General features: G+C 42.9%; 1 protein-coding gene across 2 annotated transcripts in view; it reads right to left on the minus strand.

Moving 5' to 3' along the window:
* AGTPBP1 (ATP/GTP binding protein 1) overlaps positions 1-15,532 on the minus strand; it is a 237,825-nt gene that overhangs the window by 167,700 nt on the left and 54,593 nt on the right. For both annotated transcript variants that reach the window (XM_030193670.1, XM_030193671.1), the window contains exon 5: positions 3,738-3,805. In XM_030193670.1, the coding sequence (XP_030049530.1) occupies positions 3,738-3,805 (68 nt within the window). The remainder of the gene's footprint in view (positions 1-3,737; positions 3,806-15,532) is intronic.

The raw sequence follows: 15,532 nt of genomic DNA on the forward strand, positions 1-15,532 counted from the left end.
CTGTAGTTGATGATGAGGTTTGCACACATGTCAGGAGGAATTTTGGTCCACTCCTCTTTGCAGATCATCTCTAAATCATTAAGAGTTCTGGGCTGTCGCTTGGCAACTCGCAGCTTCAGCTCCCTCCATAAGTTTTCAATGGGATTAAGGTCTGGTGACTGGCTAGGCCACTCCATGACCCTAATGTGCTTCTTCCTGAGCCACTCCTTTGTTGCCTTGGCTGTATGTTTTGGGTCATTGTCGTGCTGGAAGACCCAGCCACGACCCATTTTTAAGGCCCTGGCGGAGGGAAGGAGGTTGTCACTCAGAATTGTACGGTACATGGCCCCATCCATTCTCCCATTGATGCGGTGAAGTAGTCCTGTGCCCTTAGCAGAGAAACACCCCCAAAACATAACATTTCCACCTCCATGCTTGACAGTGGGGACGGTGTTCTTTGGGTCATAGGCAGCATTTCTCTTCCTCCAAACACGGCGAGTTGAGTTCATGCCAAAGAGCTCAATTTTTGTCTCATCTGACCACAGCACCTTCTCCCAATCACTCTCGGCATCATCCAGGTGTTCACTGGCAAACTTCAGACGGGCCGTCACATGTGCCTTCCGGAGCAGGGGGACCTTGCGGGCACTGCAGGATTGCAATCCGTTATGTCGTAATGTGTTACCAATGGTTTTCGTGGTGACAGTGGTCCCAGCTGCCTTGAGATCATTGACAAGTTCCCCCCTTGTAGTTGTAGGCTGATTTCTAACCTTCCTCATGATCAAGGATACCCCACGAGGTGAGATTTTGCGTGGAGCCCCAGATCTTTGTCGATTGACAGTCATTTTGTACTTCTTCCATTTTCTTACTATGGCACCAACAGTTGTCTCCTTCTCGCCCAGCGTCTTACTGATGGTTTTGTAGCCCATTCCAGCCTTGTGCAGGTGTATGATCTTGTCCCTGACATCCTTAGACAGCTCCTTGCTCTTGGCCATTTTGTAGAGGTTAGAGTCTGACTGATTCACTGAGTCTGTGGACAGGTGTCTTTCATACAGGTGACCATTGCCGACAGCTGTCTGTCATGCAGGTAACGAGTTGATTTGGAGCATCTACCTGGTCTGTAGGGGCCAGATCTCTTACTGGTTGGTGGGGGATCAAATACTTATTTCCCTCTGCAGAATGCAAATAAATTCATATACTTTCCACAATGTGATTTTCCGGATTTAATTTGTGATGTGCTATCTCTCACTGTTACCAATAACCTACCCTTCAATTATGGGCTGCTCATGTCTTTGTCAGTGGGCAAACTTACAAAATCAGCAAGGGATCAAATACTTATTTCCACCACTGTATATATATACCTATTCAGTCCCTATCCGGGTAGCAGCACAGAATATCTGGGTATGCTGCTGACCACTGCAGATATCTGGATAATGGCACTGAATATCGCCAATATATGGATATTTTCTGGCTCTGCTCTGACTACTTAGCTCCACTCCCTGAAAATCAGTAACTGACATCGGTCAACAGCAATGTTCTTCCTAATTTTTACTGGCCTGTTAGCCTTATTTTCAAAAGTAATGGATGCCCATATTTCGACCCAAATTGGGAGATGGGCGCCCATCTTGCAAAGGCGCCCAAATCGGTATAATCGAAAGCCGATTTTAGGCGTCGGCAACTGCACTCCATCGCGGGAACGAACAAAGTTGATGGGGGCATGTCAGAGGCGTGGTGAAGGCGGGACTGAGGCGTGTTTATCAGCCGAGCAGAGATGGGTGCCTTCGGACGATAATCGAAAAAAAAATGGCCGTTTTTAGCGAGAATTTAGGTCACTTTTTTTGGACCCTTTTTTTCACGAACAAGTCCCAAAAAAGTGCCCTAAATGACCAGATGACCACCCCTGACTCCCCCAGTGGTCACTAACCCCCTCCCAGCAAAAAAAAAAAAAAAACTTTAACAACTTTTTTTCCAGCCTGTATGCCAGCTCCATCACAGCAGTATGCAGGTCCGTGGATCAGTTGTTAGCGAGTGCAGTGGACTTCAGGCAGGTGGACCCAGGCCCACCCCCCCTACCTGTTACACTTGTGGTGATTAATGTTGAGCCCTCCAAAAAACCCCAAAACCCACTGTACCCACATCTAGGTGCCCCCCTTCAGCCATAAGTGCTATGGTAATGCTGTTGAGTTGTGGGCAGTGGGTTTGGGGGGGGGGGGGGATTTGGGGGGCTCAGCACCCAAGGGAAGGGAGCTATGGACTTGGGAAGTATTTTACTTTTTTTTTTACTTGTTACAAGTGCCCCCTAGGGTGCCCGGTTGGTGTCCTGGCATGTGAGGGGGACCAGTGCACTACAAATCCTGGCCCCTCCCATGACCCAATGCCTTGGATTTGTTCGTTTTTGAGCTGGGCGCCTTCATTTTCCATTATGGCTGAAAAAAGAAACTGCCCAGCTCAAATCCACACATATCCGATGCATTTGCCCGGCACAAATCGTATTATCTATCGAAAAAAAAAAAGATAGCCGCCCATTTTTTTTCGAAAATACGGTCTGTCCTGCCCCTTCACGCACCCATTCTCGGACATAGACGCCCATGGAGATGGGCGTTCGCGTTCGATTATGCCCCTCCATGTGTGCACGAAAAATACTGTGAGCAAGAAGTCAGTCTAGAATTTTTGTGTGCAATATAGTCTAGATTCACAAAAACAAAAAAGTGACAGAAATGTTGTGCACTCCCTTCCTGGCCCTTGTGCATGCGAACACGTGCACAGCTTAGAGGGAACACCGGTCAACAGCATTTATCTGGGTAGCAGATGATGTTATGTGGATATATGCTTTTAACAACAATGCAAAACACAACCTCTAACTGTAACGAACCTTTCCAGTTAAGAAATGAACTAAGACGTATCTTCTCAAGAAACCCAATGACTATTCCATACATACTACTAGTTATCTTGCCAACCAGTGGCATAGCCACAGGTGGGCCTGGGTGGGCCGGGGCCCACCCAAGAGTAGCACTTTTAGCGGTAGCTGGTGGGGATCCCTAGCTCCACCAGCTGAAGAGTTTCCCCTGATGTTAATGAAAATGCTACTCTCCATGAAACTAGCACCTGCACATGCTCAGTTTTCAGTGCATGCCTGCTGTAGACTGCCAAGGTGGAAAGAAGCATTTTCCCACTAGCTGAGATATTTTTTTTTTAGGGGGGGGGGGGGGGGGAACACTTGGGGCCCACCCACTTCTTGCCTAGGCCCACCCAAATTCTGTCGTCTGCCTAAGCCTCTGTTGCCAACCACTGTAAAACACAGTATCTTAACAACCTTGCAAATGTAATTGAATCAATGTAATCTCCAACAACTGTTAAATGTAAGCCACATTGAACCGAAACTTGCTTTTGGATAATTGTGGGATACACATATGAATAAATAAGATAAACTATCAACCCACTAGGAATTTATTTTCATTAGAAACTGAAATGCAGAGCTCTAATCAGTTTTCAAAATGGACCAATTTAGGTGCCTAGCTTCCAAAACAGACACATATAACTTTTGAAAATGGCCCCCTTAGTGCTGACTATGTTTATGCATGCCCTAGTTAACTTTATTTTGGGAGGACTGTGCTACTGTTTATTTCTGCTTTCAAGTTAAAACAAAAACAAACTGAAAAACAAAACTCCCACTCATGTTCAGTTTTAAAAAATACATTTAAAAATATATTAAGTATTTTTCCCTTGCTTCTATTGGAAAAGTCAGCATTACAAAGTTTTACCTCTAGTGTAGAAAGAATAACATCCATCCCGGTGGATCCTTTGGCTGTTATTTCTTTCCTGGTTTTCTCTGCAAGTTCAAAAACATAATTTTTAAAAATTTTTTTACATGACTAAAAGTATTTTCATAGTTATTTCCAAACTGAAGGAATAATTAAGTCAAAGAAAGCTACATACATTGTGCTATAGTACAGAAATACCACTGGCACACATTTCAGAACACTGTCACAACCAAACATTTGGTCTTTCATTAAAAAAAAAAAAAGGATTTGTTTTCTCACTCTAAGCTCTAGCTTGAAAAATGTTACCTTACAGATGGCTAAATAATTCAGAAGCTTCATGGTATCTCTTCTCAAATGTACAGTGCCTTGCATAAGGCCCTAACAGCCTTATACATTTTTCATATTCTGCCATCTAAAAACTACAATTCAAAAGATAAAGTTGGGAATTTTCTTTCACTGATCTACGTAACACTATTCTTTTAGTGTAATTATAGAAATATTCAAAACAAGGCAAAAACCAAATTCTTTTCTTTATTTGTCATAACTATTCACATATTTACGAGCACCCCTGTCCATGCTTATCCTGTTCACCAGATTTAACAGCAGGGCTGCTCTCTTCTCCCCCAATTCACTCCGCTACCACCAGGCACAGTCCCTTATGGCTGTCCTCCTTCCATGGGTGTACCTCACAGGGTGGCACCCCAGCCCTAAGCAGACTACATTCTACACTGAACCCTGCGTATGGGCTGGACTCCCCAATCTGCCCAAAGCTCTGACTCCTTCACCAGTTATTGTAAATGGGGAAATCCTCATTACTAGCCCAATCTTAAGGTGACGCTCCAGGATCCCCCTTCTTCAAGTCACTTGGCAGGGGCTTGCAGGCAACCAATACCTCTCTAAAGGGCAAACACTTATCTCCTCCTAGTCTGCTCCCCCTCCGTCACTCTTCCATCTCATGGCACACTCTCTCTGCATTTTATTTCCAAATTCTTCCCATTGGACTGGGCCTCCTCCCACCCAGGGACCTCCCAGTAATTCCTCCTAGTGACTTTACAGGGCCTTACTCTTTTTGGTAATCTCAGCCTAACAGGGGATTACATATACTAACAAATTTTAACTATAACTTGGAGATCAGATTCTGGCCTATAGCTCCCACAACTACCAGAGCCTAGGGCTCCTTGCTTAAACCTCAGACAATGAATTGTTTCAGGCCATGTGGAATACAGCCTTCAATTAAGAAATGAAAATAATTTTTCACAGCTCTCAAATATAACTGCGAGTGGTAAGACATGGTTCCCAACCTGATTCTCTGTTGCTCCCTTTTATGAACTTTTACCTCCAAAGTCTATAAATTTGTGCTGTCAATTTTACACTTACCATGCAAAGCTGTGTGCACAAGTTAAGTAAGGGTAATTGTACACATTACTTAATAGCTTAATTAGCTACAAATTGCCATTAATGACCAATTATTGGCTATCAGTGTTAATAGGTATTGACATCAATTAGGTATGTGTCATTAACCAGTATTCTATAAACTGCACATGCAAAATCCAGAGCATGCAACTGCAAGGGGGCATGGGCAGGACAGGGCAGGTGTGTGTCTGCGGGTTATAGGATAACACCTTTTACCTGATGCCTAATGTCAGATGTTCTAAGACCTATATAGAATAAATTACAATAGTCTGGTTTACTGATAATGAAAGAATGGATAAGTATATTTAGTGCAGGTGAGTCAATGAAAGGGCGAATTGAGCGGATTTGTCACATTTGTAGAAGCACTGTCGGATTCTCATCTCTAGATCATTTATAAATATGTTAAAAAGCATCAGTACCAGCTGAGACCCCTGGGGAGGCCCACTATCTACCCTTCTCCATTGAGAATACTGTCCATTTAACCAGTTCTTAATCCAAAGTAGCACATTACCTCCTATCCCATAACCTTCTAATTTCCTCAAAAGCCATTCATGCTGGAAAAAGGCACAGCATGACTGCAAAGATGTATGTGAATGAGCCAAGACTGCAGCAGTGGGGGATGCCCCTCAGACCAAACACAAACCACCCCCATGAAGCTTGCAGCAGTGAAGAAAGAGACTAGTAAGCGTAAACAGATACAGTTGTTCCGCTGCCAAACTGAAGAGAAATTTGAATATTTTCAGTTACTCCACTGCTGAGATACAGAGTGCCTGAGAAAGAGGTAAAAAATCAAGCAATCCATGAAAAAGATATCCCTCCAACTACCAAGGTAAACACAGGGACCAAGTGTCTTAGAAGGTCAAAGTGAGGAAATGGAACAGAGTAAAGGTGTGCAGCCAGACTGAAAAGCCCCTTCAGATTCGGCAGAACTCAAGAGGTTTTACTTTATTTAGAAGTGACCAATAAAGACTGCTTAATTGGGAAAAATATTTCTTACCAACCACCAATACTTGTTAATAGTCTCCTAAAGGAATTAGCAGCTATGCTGGTTCAGAACACAAAGTCTTATAATCAGGGCTTTTTTTGAGGGGGTACTTGGGGGTACTGAGTACTGGCACCTTTTTCATTGTCTGCTAAAATTGACACATGGACCCCAAGTTTTAATGATAGAGCTCAGGTTTTACACACCAATTCTGTCTTGTAATAGATTCTGTGACTGGTTGCAGGGGACCTGGCTACTGTGGGGTGGGTCCCTCAGTGATCGCCCCACCCCTGAAGGATGGCCTGGCATTTGAGTACCGGCAACTTTTTTGCTAGAAAAAAAACGCACTGCTTATACTACACCCAGTAGCCACACTGCAATCTTTGGCTTTTTGTTTTTTCTATTTTTAACATTATTTATTTTTTGTCTAAACAGTTTTAGTTATTTTAGCTGCAAGCTGATCTGGTTTTTCTCCTTTGTTCTACGCCCCTCAACCCTCTTCAGGTTCCTCATGTTACTAGCCAAGGACTGTAACCATAATACCTCAACAGTGTGAGGGATACCTTAATTGGTTATGTACTTCTTTGCTGCCTGAGGTCTAATCTGCTTCATTATTCTATGTTGACTTTAGTGTGTTTAACCGGTAGATGCTAGTAAAGCTGTGTATCACTATTATGCACTGCCTGTAGACTGGCGACTTACGTAGTACAAAGGGGCACATCGCAGGAGCATTTTCAGCAATTAACTCCTCTGTTCAAAAGCATCCCAGCTCCATCTGACAAGTCCCAGAATTCTGCTTCCAGAATCTGGTGTACTGAATTTAAAAGCTCAAGGAGCTTGAAGGTGTAGGGGTCCTGTCTCAGACAATGGGGGTGTAGCTGGCAGGACAGGACCTTCAGTTACACAATCTTAAGGCAGACCAGAAACATAGACAACACACCTAAGAGAAAGAAGAGACAGACTACTATTTTGTTAAAGACCTTAAAACACAATTCTAAAGTGCTAAACCCCAAAATAATGCTGCGATGTACTGTAACGACTGAAGAGACAGATATTGAAATGTTGGAGATTAGCCAGGCTATGAAAGTCAAAAACAATAATGAGAGATTTCAACTAACCCAATATTAATTATGTAAATATTTTCTCAGGGCATGGTAGGGAAGTAACAGGGCAATATCTCAACTCCCAGATATTCAGTGTCCATTGACATCTGCAGGTATAATGCTCCATTGTGCGTCCGCACCTCAAGTATTGCGTTCAGTTCTGGTAACCGTATCTCAAAAAAAAATATAGTGGAATTAGAAAAGGTTCAAAGAAGAGCGACTAAAATAATAAAGGGGATGGAACTCCTCTCGTATGAGGAAAGGCTAAAGAGGTTAGGGTACTTCAGTTTGGAAAAAGAGATGGATGAGAGGAGATGATTGAGGTCTACAAAATCCTGAGTGGTGTAGAACGAGTAGAAGTAAATCGATTTTTTACTCGTTCCAAAAGTGCAAAGACTAGAGGACACTCAAGGAAGTTACATGGAACTACTTTAAAAACAAATAGAAGGAAATATTTTTTTACTGAACGAATAGTTAAGCTCTGGAACTCTTTGCCGGAGGAGGTGGTAACAGTGGTTAGTGTATCTGGTTTAAAAAAGGTTTGGACAAATTCCTGGAGGAAAAGTCCATAGTCTGCTATTGAGACAGACATGGGAAGGAACTGCTTGCCCTGGGATTTGTAGTATGGAGTGTTGCCACGATTTGGGTTTCTTCCAGGTAATTGTGACCTGGCTTGGTCATTGTATGGAAAACAGAATACTGGGCTAGATGGACCATTGGTCTAACCCAGTATGGCTATTCTTATGTCCACCATTATATGCATATGAATCCAGATAGCTTAAAAAAGTTTGTTTTATGTCCTGTTATCCAATGATGTGAAGCAAGTTAGCAGTGTTTAGATAGCACCAGGACAGTCAGTAGTAATTACTCTCACAGAAATGCACTGTGTCATTGGGGGTAATTTCTTTCTACAAGCTTTAGGCCAGTCTGGCCCATTTTAAACTCTGTTTTCCACAGTTCCACACCCCCCCAACCAAATTAGACAGCAACTTCAGGGGCTGGAACATGAGGACAGTGCTGGACAGACTTTTACGGTATGTGTTCCACAAATGAGAAGACAAATAGGCTAGAGTGGGCTTCGACAGCAACTCCAGCAGTTGGAACATAAGGATAGGGGCGGGAAGACTTCTATGGTCTATGTCCCAGAAACGCCAAAGAAAGACCATAATCAAGTATATAATATGTTCATTGTTGATTTAATCATGAATCGATAATGAGTGTGACTATTGGGCAGACTGGATGGACTGTTCAGGTTTTTATCTGCTGTCACTTACTATGTTATTATTAATCCTCCCTGCTCCCGGGCTGATGCATAGACCTCAGGTTTGACACAGGCCCAAGCATCAGATGTCACCTGACCTACTTTCACGTGCATGTGGTGACCTCTTAGTACACAGTGCCAGTGAATCAGAAAAGTCTTACATGTGCGCACCAGTGTTCAAAGTTCCAACTTCTATTCCTTCCTTGCCTGCAGTGCTGCGGCTCGAACCCAGAGTGAGAGACAGAGCTGACAATTTTTTTTTTTAATTTATTTGTAATTTTAATGAATTTTACAAGAAACACTTGTACAGAAAAGGAGCATTACCATACAAGAAAATATTTTATAAAGAAAATCTATTAAATGATAATTACTGTTAAAGTCCACAATTATAGGCAAGGCACTATTCAAAAATTGGTTAACATAGGAAAAAAATGAGTACAACATATTCCCACTTATCCTATCACGGAGTAGATACTAATGGAGGAAGCACCAGAGAGTTTACGGCTGGTTCTTGTCTGGAGTCCAGGAATTTTGCTAACTGATCACTCTCAAAGAAAAACATATTTAACAACACATTTGCAAGGAAAATTAAGCCAGAAAATTCCCCCCTGTGACAATACACGATCACGAAGTTTCAAAAAAAGACTGACGTCTTTTCTGAGTTTGTCTAGCAATATCAGGAAATACTTTGACTTTGCAATTCAGAAAGACTTTATGTCTATGTTTAAAGTTTTCAAGATCCAGTCCCGATCCGGCTGTAGAACAAAGTCTATAATTAATGTAGCAGGTTGTACTCCACATAGTTCATCTTCAATTGTTTGTGATAAATTCAAATTTAGCTCCTCAAATGGGGTTTCCATAGATGGTATTATGCGCTCACTTGGTTTCTTAACATAGGGAGCCAAATAATAAATCCTTGCTACAGGTGGAAACAATTGTTCAGTAATTTTTAATACTTCAGAAAGATATCTTTTAAATGTTATTAAAGGAGCCACTGCTGGAACTTTAGGAAAATTTATAAATCTCAATGTTCTCATCCTTTGTAAATTTTCTAAAGTTTCTATTTTCCTATGTAAGTATACAATTTCTTTTATTAAAGTTATTTGACTCTCTTTAATTTGATTTGTTTCAAGTATAATTGTTTGTTCAAAAGTTTTAGATTGTTCCAACTGTTTTTCCAAGTCTGCTATTTTAGCTTGATTTGATTGAGTGACTAACTATTGGAGATAGTTTCTGGGTTAAAGAATCTTCTAAACATTCCAAAGCATCCCAAATTTTTTCAAGGGTTTTCTTCTCCGGTTTTTTAGGAAATAATTTCAATGTTACCTCTTCCTGAGCTCCTTTCTCAGAGCCAGTCTTGCTCTCCTGTGATTCAACTCCTGCTCCTTTGGTATTCTCAGCACTAACCACCAGCACTGCTGCACTCGGCGTTCTGCTAGCAGAGTCTGCCCCTGCTCCCAGATCAGACATCTCATCGGGTGTAGTCAATCCAGGGCTCTGATCTGCCAGCATTGCCGGCATCGAAGGAGGACTCCGTTCCTCTGGGCTCAACGTGATCTCTCCCTCAGGCAGGTAGGTTGGTTCTCCTCTCATCGATCCCTCCTGCAGCAAGGGTTGTTGCCCAGTCAGTTCTACACTGGGAACAGTGAAACGGTCCATCAGTCCCAATTCCTGTCTCGCAGAGGGAGCAGGGTAAGCCCTCTGTTTGCCCCTTCTCTTGGGCATGGAAATGTATTATTTTAAGGGAAAAAAAAAACAGCGAGAGGGAGTTGAGTGAGGAGCTGCTTAACACACGTCCTATTCAGACGCCATCTTGCCTCAGAATTTTTTTTATGTACCATTAAATTCTTGTGGAACTGAGTGGGGACAGGTTAAAGTCTTGCGGGGATGGGTAAGATTTCTGTCCCCATGCAACTCTTTATTCTATACCCTGGGGGAATTCTGTGCAAATTCTGCAACACACAGATTTGCACAAAATGCCCCCAAGAGTAAAACACAGGCCATCTGGTCTTCATCTGCTGTCATCAATCTGCCCACTCATACTTCCTCTCCTTTAGCAAGCCTCTGTACTTGTCGAACATAAAGCATACTGCAATGCCCCATTATAATGGGGATGTCTAAGGGCTGATATGTAGAACTCTCAAGTCTCACTGAGGGAGGATTTGAGATATGAGAGGTATGATAATCTAGCCCAAGGGGGTGGGTTCTGAGATAACTTGCAGAAGAAAAGTGCTTCTGAGCAATGATTGATAGTTGGGAAGGAGTTAGAGTTGATAAAGGGGATTGTAGAGAAGAACAAAGTGTTTTTGGTTGTCTGCACCCCCACTAGGATAGGGGGTTCCTGGACAGGCAGAATAAATCAAGACTGACTAAAGGAGCAGTTGTTGCCCTAACAGTAGGAACTGAGGAATGTGCTCCAAGTGGGTAAGGGGAACTCAGCCCAGGAACAGCTCTGAGAAGTGCATCGCTGGAAGGAGGACAGCCTGAAGGGTCTGTGCCTGAAAGAGAAGGATTGTTATCAGAGATATAAGGAGCAGCACTGGATTATTACTAGCCCAAAGGGATGGGGGTAAACAAAGGACTGGTAGAGCTGTACATATGTATATACTACTTTTGGGTTTACCACATGAACCAACACGGAAGGCAGCTGGGGTTGTAATACACATACTCGAACAGAAAGGAGACATTTGAAGATTCAGAACTGTACAGAAGGTGTAATAACTTGTTTTGCCTGCTGGTTGCAGAATGTTCAGTAAAAAGTTGAGTTTGGCAAAAAAAAAAAAAAAAAAAGCAAATCCTTTGAGTACAGAGTGGTTCTTTGGAGTAAGAGTGAGGATGTTTGCTTTCCCAGACTCGCAGAGCACTCTTATGAATCCTTAACTGTACATCCCCATTGCCCGGGATCTCTATTCAGGCCTTTGATCCGCTCCGAAGCTTGAACAGTGAACTAAGATCAAGTGAGTGGAAAGATTGAAGGTTCTCTTCCAATTTTTCACAATCCTCTTGCGATTTAACAACTTTGAATAACTTGGTGTCATCAGCAAATTTAGAGGGTCTTTTACTAAGGCGCGCTCAATTGTGGGCGCACTAAACAGAGACACCAATGCATTCCTATGGACGTCTCTAACGTTTAGCGTGCCCACAATTTTAGCGAGTGCTAAAAACGTGAGCACGCCTTAGTAAAAGATGCCCTTAATTACCTCACTAGTTACTGCCATCTCTAGATCATTTATAAATATGTTAAAAAGCAGCAGTACCAACACAAACCCCTGGGGAACCCCACTAACTAACTCTTCTCCATTGAGAGTACTGACAATTTAAACCTACTCTCTGTTTTCGATCTTTTTTTAATCCACAATAGAACACTACCTCCTATCCCATGACTTTCCAATTCCTCTGGAGTTTTTCATGAGGTACTTTGTCAAAAGCATTTTGAAAATCCAGATACACATAGTAACATAGTAGATGACGGCAGAAAAAGACCTGCATGGTCCATCCAGTCTGCCCAAGACAAACTCATATGTGTATACCTTACCTTGAATTTGTACCTGTCCTTTTCAGGGCACAGACCGTATAAGTCTGCCTAGCAGTATTTCCCGCCTCCCAACCACCAGTCCCGCCTCCCATCATCGGCTCTGGTACAGACCGTATACGTCTGCCCTCCCCTATCCTCGCCTCCCAACCACCAACCCCTCCTTCCCCTCACCTGCTCCGCCACCCAATTTCAGCTAAACTTCTGAGGATCCATTCCTTATGCACAGGATTCCTTTATGCATATCCCACACATGTTTTAACTCCGTTACCGTTTTCATCTCAACCACCTCCTGCGGGAGGGCATTCCAAGCATCCACCACCCTCGCCGTGAAAAAATACTTCCTGACATCTTTCCTGAGTCTGCCCCCCTTCAATCTCATTTCATGTCCTCTCGTTCTACCGCCTTCCCATCTCCGGAAAAGATTTGTTTGTGGATTAATACCTTTCAAATATTTGAACGTCTGTATCATATCACCCCTGTTCCTCCTTTCCTCCAGGGTACACATGTTCAGGTCAGCAAGTCTCTCTTCATACGTCTTGGAACGCAAATCCCATACCATCCTCATAGCTTTTCTTTGCACCGTTTCCATTTTTTTTTTTAACATCCTTCGCAAGATACGGTCTCCAAAACTGAACACAATACTCCAGGTGGGGCCTCACCAACGTCTTATACAGGGGCATTAAAACCTCCTTTCTTCTGCTGGTTACTCCTCTCTCTATACAGCCTAGCAATCTTCTCGCTACGGCCACCGCCTTGTCGCACTGTTTCGTCGCCTTCAGGTCCTCAGATACTATCACCCCAAGATCCCTCTTCCCGTCCGTGCCTATCAGACTCTCCCCGCCTAACACATACGTCTCCCTTGGATTTCTACTCCCTAAGTGCATCACTTTGCATTTCTTCGCATTGAATTTTAATTGCCATACGTTAGACCATTCTTCTAGCTTCTTCAGATCTTTTTTCATGTTTTCCACCCCCTCCGGGGTGTCCACTCTGTTGGAAATCTTGGTGTCATCCGCAAAAAGGCAAACTTTACCTTGTAACCCTTCGGCAATGTCACTCACAAATATCTTGAACAGAATGGGCCCCAGCACCGATCCCTGAGGCACTCCACTACTCACCTTTCCCTCCTCCGAGCGAACTCCATTCACCACCACCCTCTGGCGTCTGCCCGTCAACCAGTTCCTAATCCAGTTTACCACTTGAGGTCCTATCTTCAGCCCGTCTAGTTTATTTAAGAGCCTCCTGTGGGGAACCGTGTCAAAAGCCTTGCTGAAATCTAAGTAGATTACGTCCATAGCACGTCCTTGATTTAATTCTCCTGTCACCCAGTCAAAGAATTCAATGAGATTCGTTTGGCACAATTTCCCTTTGGTGAAGCCATGTTGTCTCCGATCTTGCAACTTATTGGCTTCCAGGAAATTCACTATCCTTTCCTTCAGCATGGCTTCCATTACTTTTCCAATAACCGAAGTGAGGTTTACCGGCCTGTAGTTTCCAGCTTCTTCCCTATCCCCACTTTTGTGAAGAGGGACCACCTCCGCCGTTCTCCAATCCCTCGGAACCTCTCCCATCTCCAAGGATTTATTAAACAAGTCTTTAAGAGGACCCGCCAGAACCTCTCTGAGCTCCCTCAGTATTCTGGGTTGGATTTTATTTATTTATTTATTTTTGTTACATTTGTACCCCGTGCTTTCCCACTCGTGGCAGGCTCAATGCGGCTTACATAGGGCAATGGAGGGTTAAGTGACTTGCCCAGAGTCACAAGGAGCTGCCTGTGCCTGAAGTGGGAATTGAACTCAGTTCCTCAGTTCCCCAGGACCAAAGTCCTCCACCCTAACCACTAGGCCACTCCTCCACTGTCCGATCCCATGGCTTTGTCCACCTTTAGCTTTCCAAGTTGTTGATACACACTCTCTTCCGTGAACGGTGCTCTATCCACCTGGTTCTCAGGTGTACTTTTGCCAGTCCCTCTCGGTCCTTCCCCAGGATTTTCTTCAGTGAAAACAGAACAAAAGTATCTATTTAGCAAATTGGCTTTTTCTTCATCATTTTCTACATAGCGTTTCGTTGTATCTTTTAGTCTCACAATTCCCTTTATAGTCTTTCTCCTTTCACTAATATACCTGAAGAAGTTTTTGTCTCCCCTCCTTACATTTCTAGCCATTTGTTCTTCCGCTTGCGCCTTCGCCAGACGTACCTCTCTCTTGGCTTCTTTCAGTTTCATCCGGTATTCCTCCCCGTGTTCCTCCTCTTGAGATTTTCCATATTTCTGGAACGCTAACTCTTTAATCTTTATTTTCTCAGCCACTTGCTTTGAACATCGACCTGCTCACCTTTATCCACATGTTTGTTCACCCTTCAAAGAAATGTAGTAGATTGGTGAGGCAAGATTTCCCTTCACTAAATCCATGTTGGCTTCGTCTCATTAATCCATGCTTATGTATATGCTTTCTAACTTATAAATTTTGCCCTGCACCGACGTCAGGCTCACTGGTCTGTAATTTCACAGATCACCTCCGGAACCCTTTTTAAAAATCAGCTTTACAATGGCCACCTTCCAATCTTCCAGTACCATGCTTGATTTTTAAAGATAAATTACATATTACTAACAATACTTCTGCAAGTTCATTTTTCAATTCTATCAACACTCTGGGATATATACCATCCGGTCCAGGTGATTTGCTACTCTTTGTCAAATTTCCTTATTACATCTTCCAGGTTTACAGAGATTTGATTCAGTTTCTCTGACTTGTTAGCACTGAATACCATTTCTGGCACCGGTATCTCTCCCACATCTTTCTCAGTGAAGACCAAAGCAAAGAATTAATCTTTCTGCTATGGCCTTTGTCTTCCAAGAGTGCTCCTTTTACCCCTCAGTAATCTAGAAGTCCAACAGATTCTTTTGTCAGCTTCTTGCTTTTAATATACCTAAAAAAAAATGTTTTACTATATGTTTTTGCCTCCAACGCAATCTTTTTTTCAAAGTCTCTCTTTGCGTTCCTTATCAGCGCTTTGTATTTGACTTGCAGTTCTTTGTACTGTTTCGTATTACTTCAGTTGGATCCTTCTTCCATATTCTGAAGGATTTTCTTTTAGATCTAAATACTTATTAACCATGCTGGCTGTCGCTTGGTCTTCCTTCCTCCATTTTAATACATGAAATATATTTGGCCTGGGCTTCCAGGATGGGATGGTATTTTTTTTTTTTAAGAGCATCCACGCCTGATGTAAATTTTTGACCTTCAAAGCTGGTCCTCTGGTTTTTTTTCTCACTGTTCTTCTCATTTTATCATAGCATTTAACTTTCAAAAAGGAGACTAATGTATTGGATTTCCTGTGTGCACTCACTCCAGAACTTATCAAATCTGATCATGTTATGATCACTGTTATCAAGTAGCCCCAGAACTATTACCTCCTGCACCAGCTCATGCGCTTCACTAAGGACTAGGTCTAGAATTGTTCCCCCTCTTGTTGGTTCCTGTATCAGCTGCTTCATAAAGC

The sequence above is a fragment of the Microcaecilia unicolor genome, chromosome 2 (assembly GCF_901765095.1).
Source record: "Microcaecilia unicolor chromosome 2, aMicUni1.1, whole genome shotgun sequence".
NCBI classification, from domain to species: Eukaryota; Metazoa; Chordata; class Amphibia; order Gymnophiona; family Siphonopidae; genus Microcaecilia; species Microcaecilia unicolor.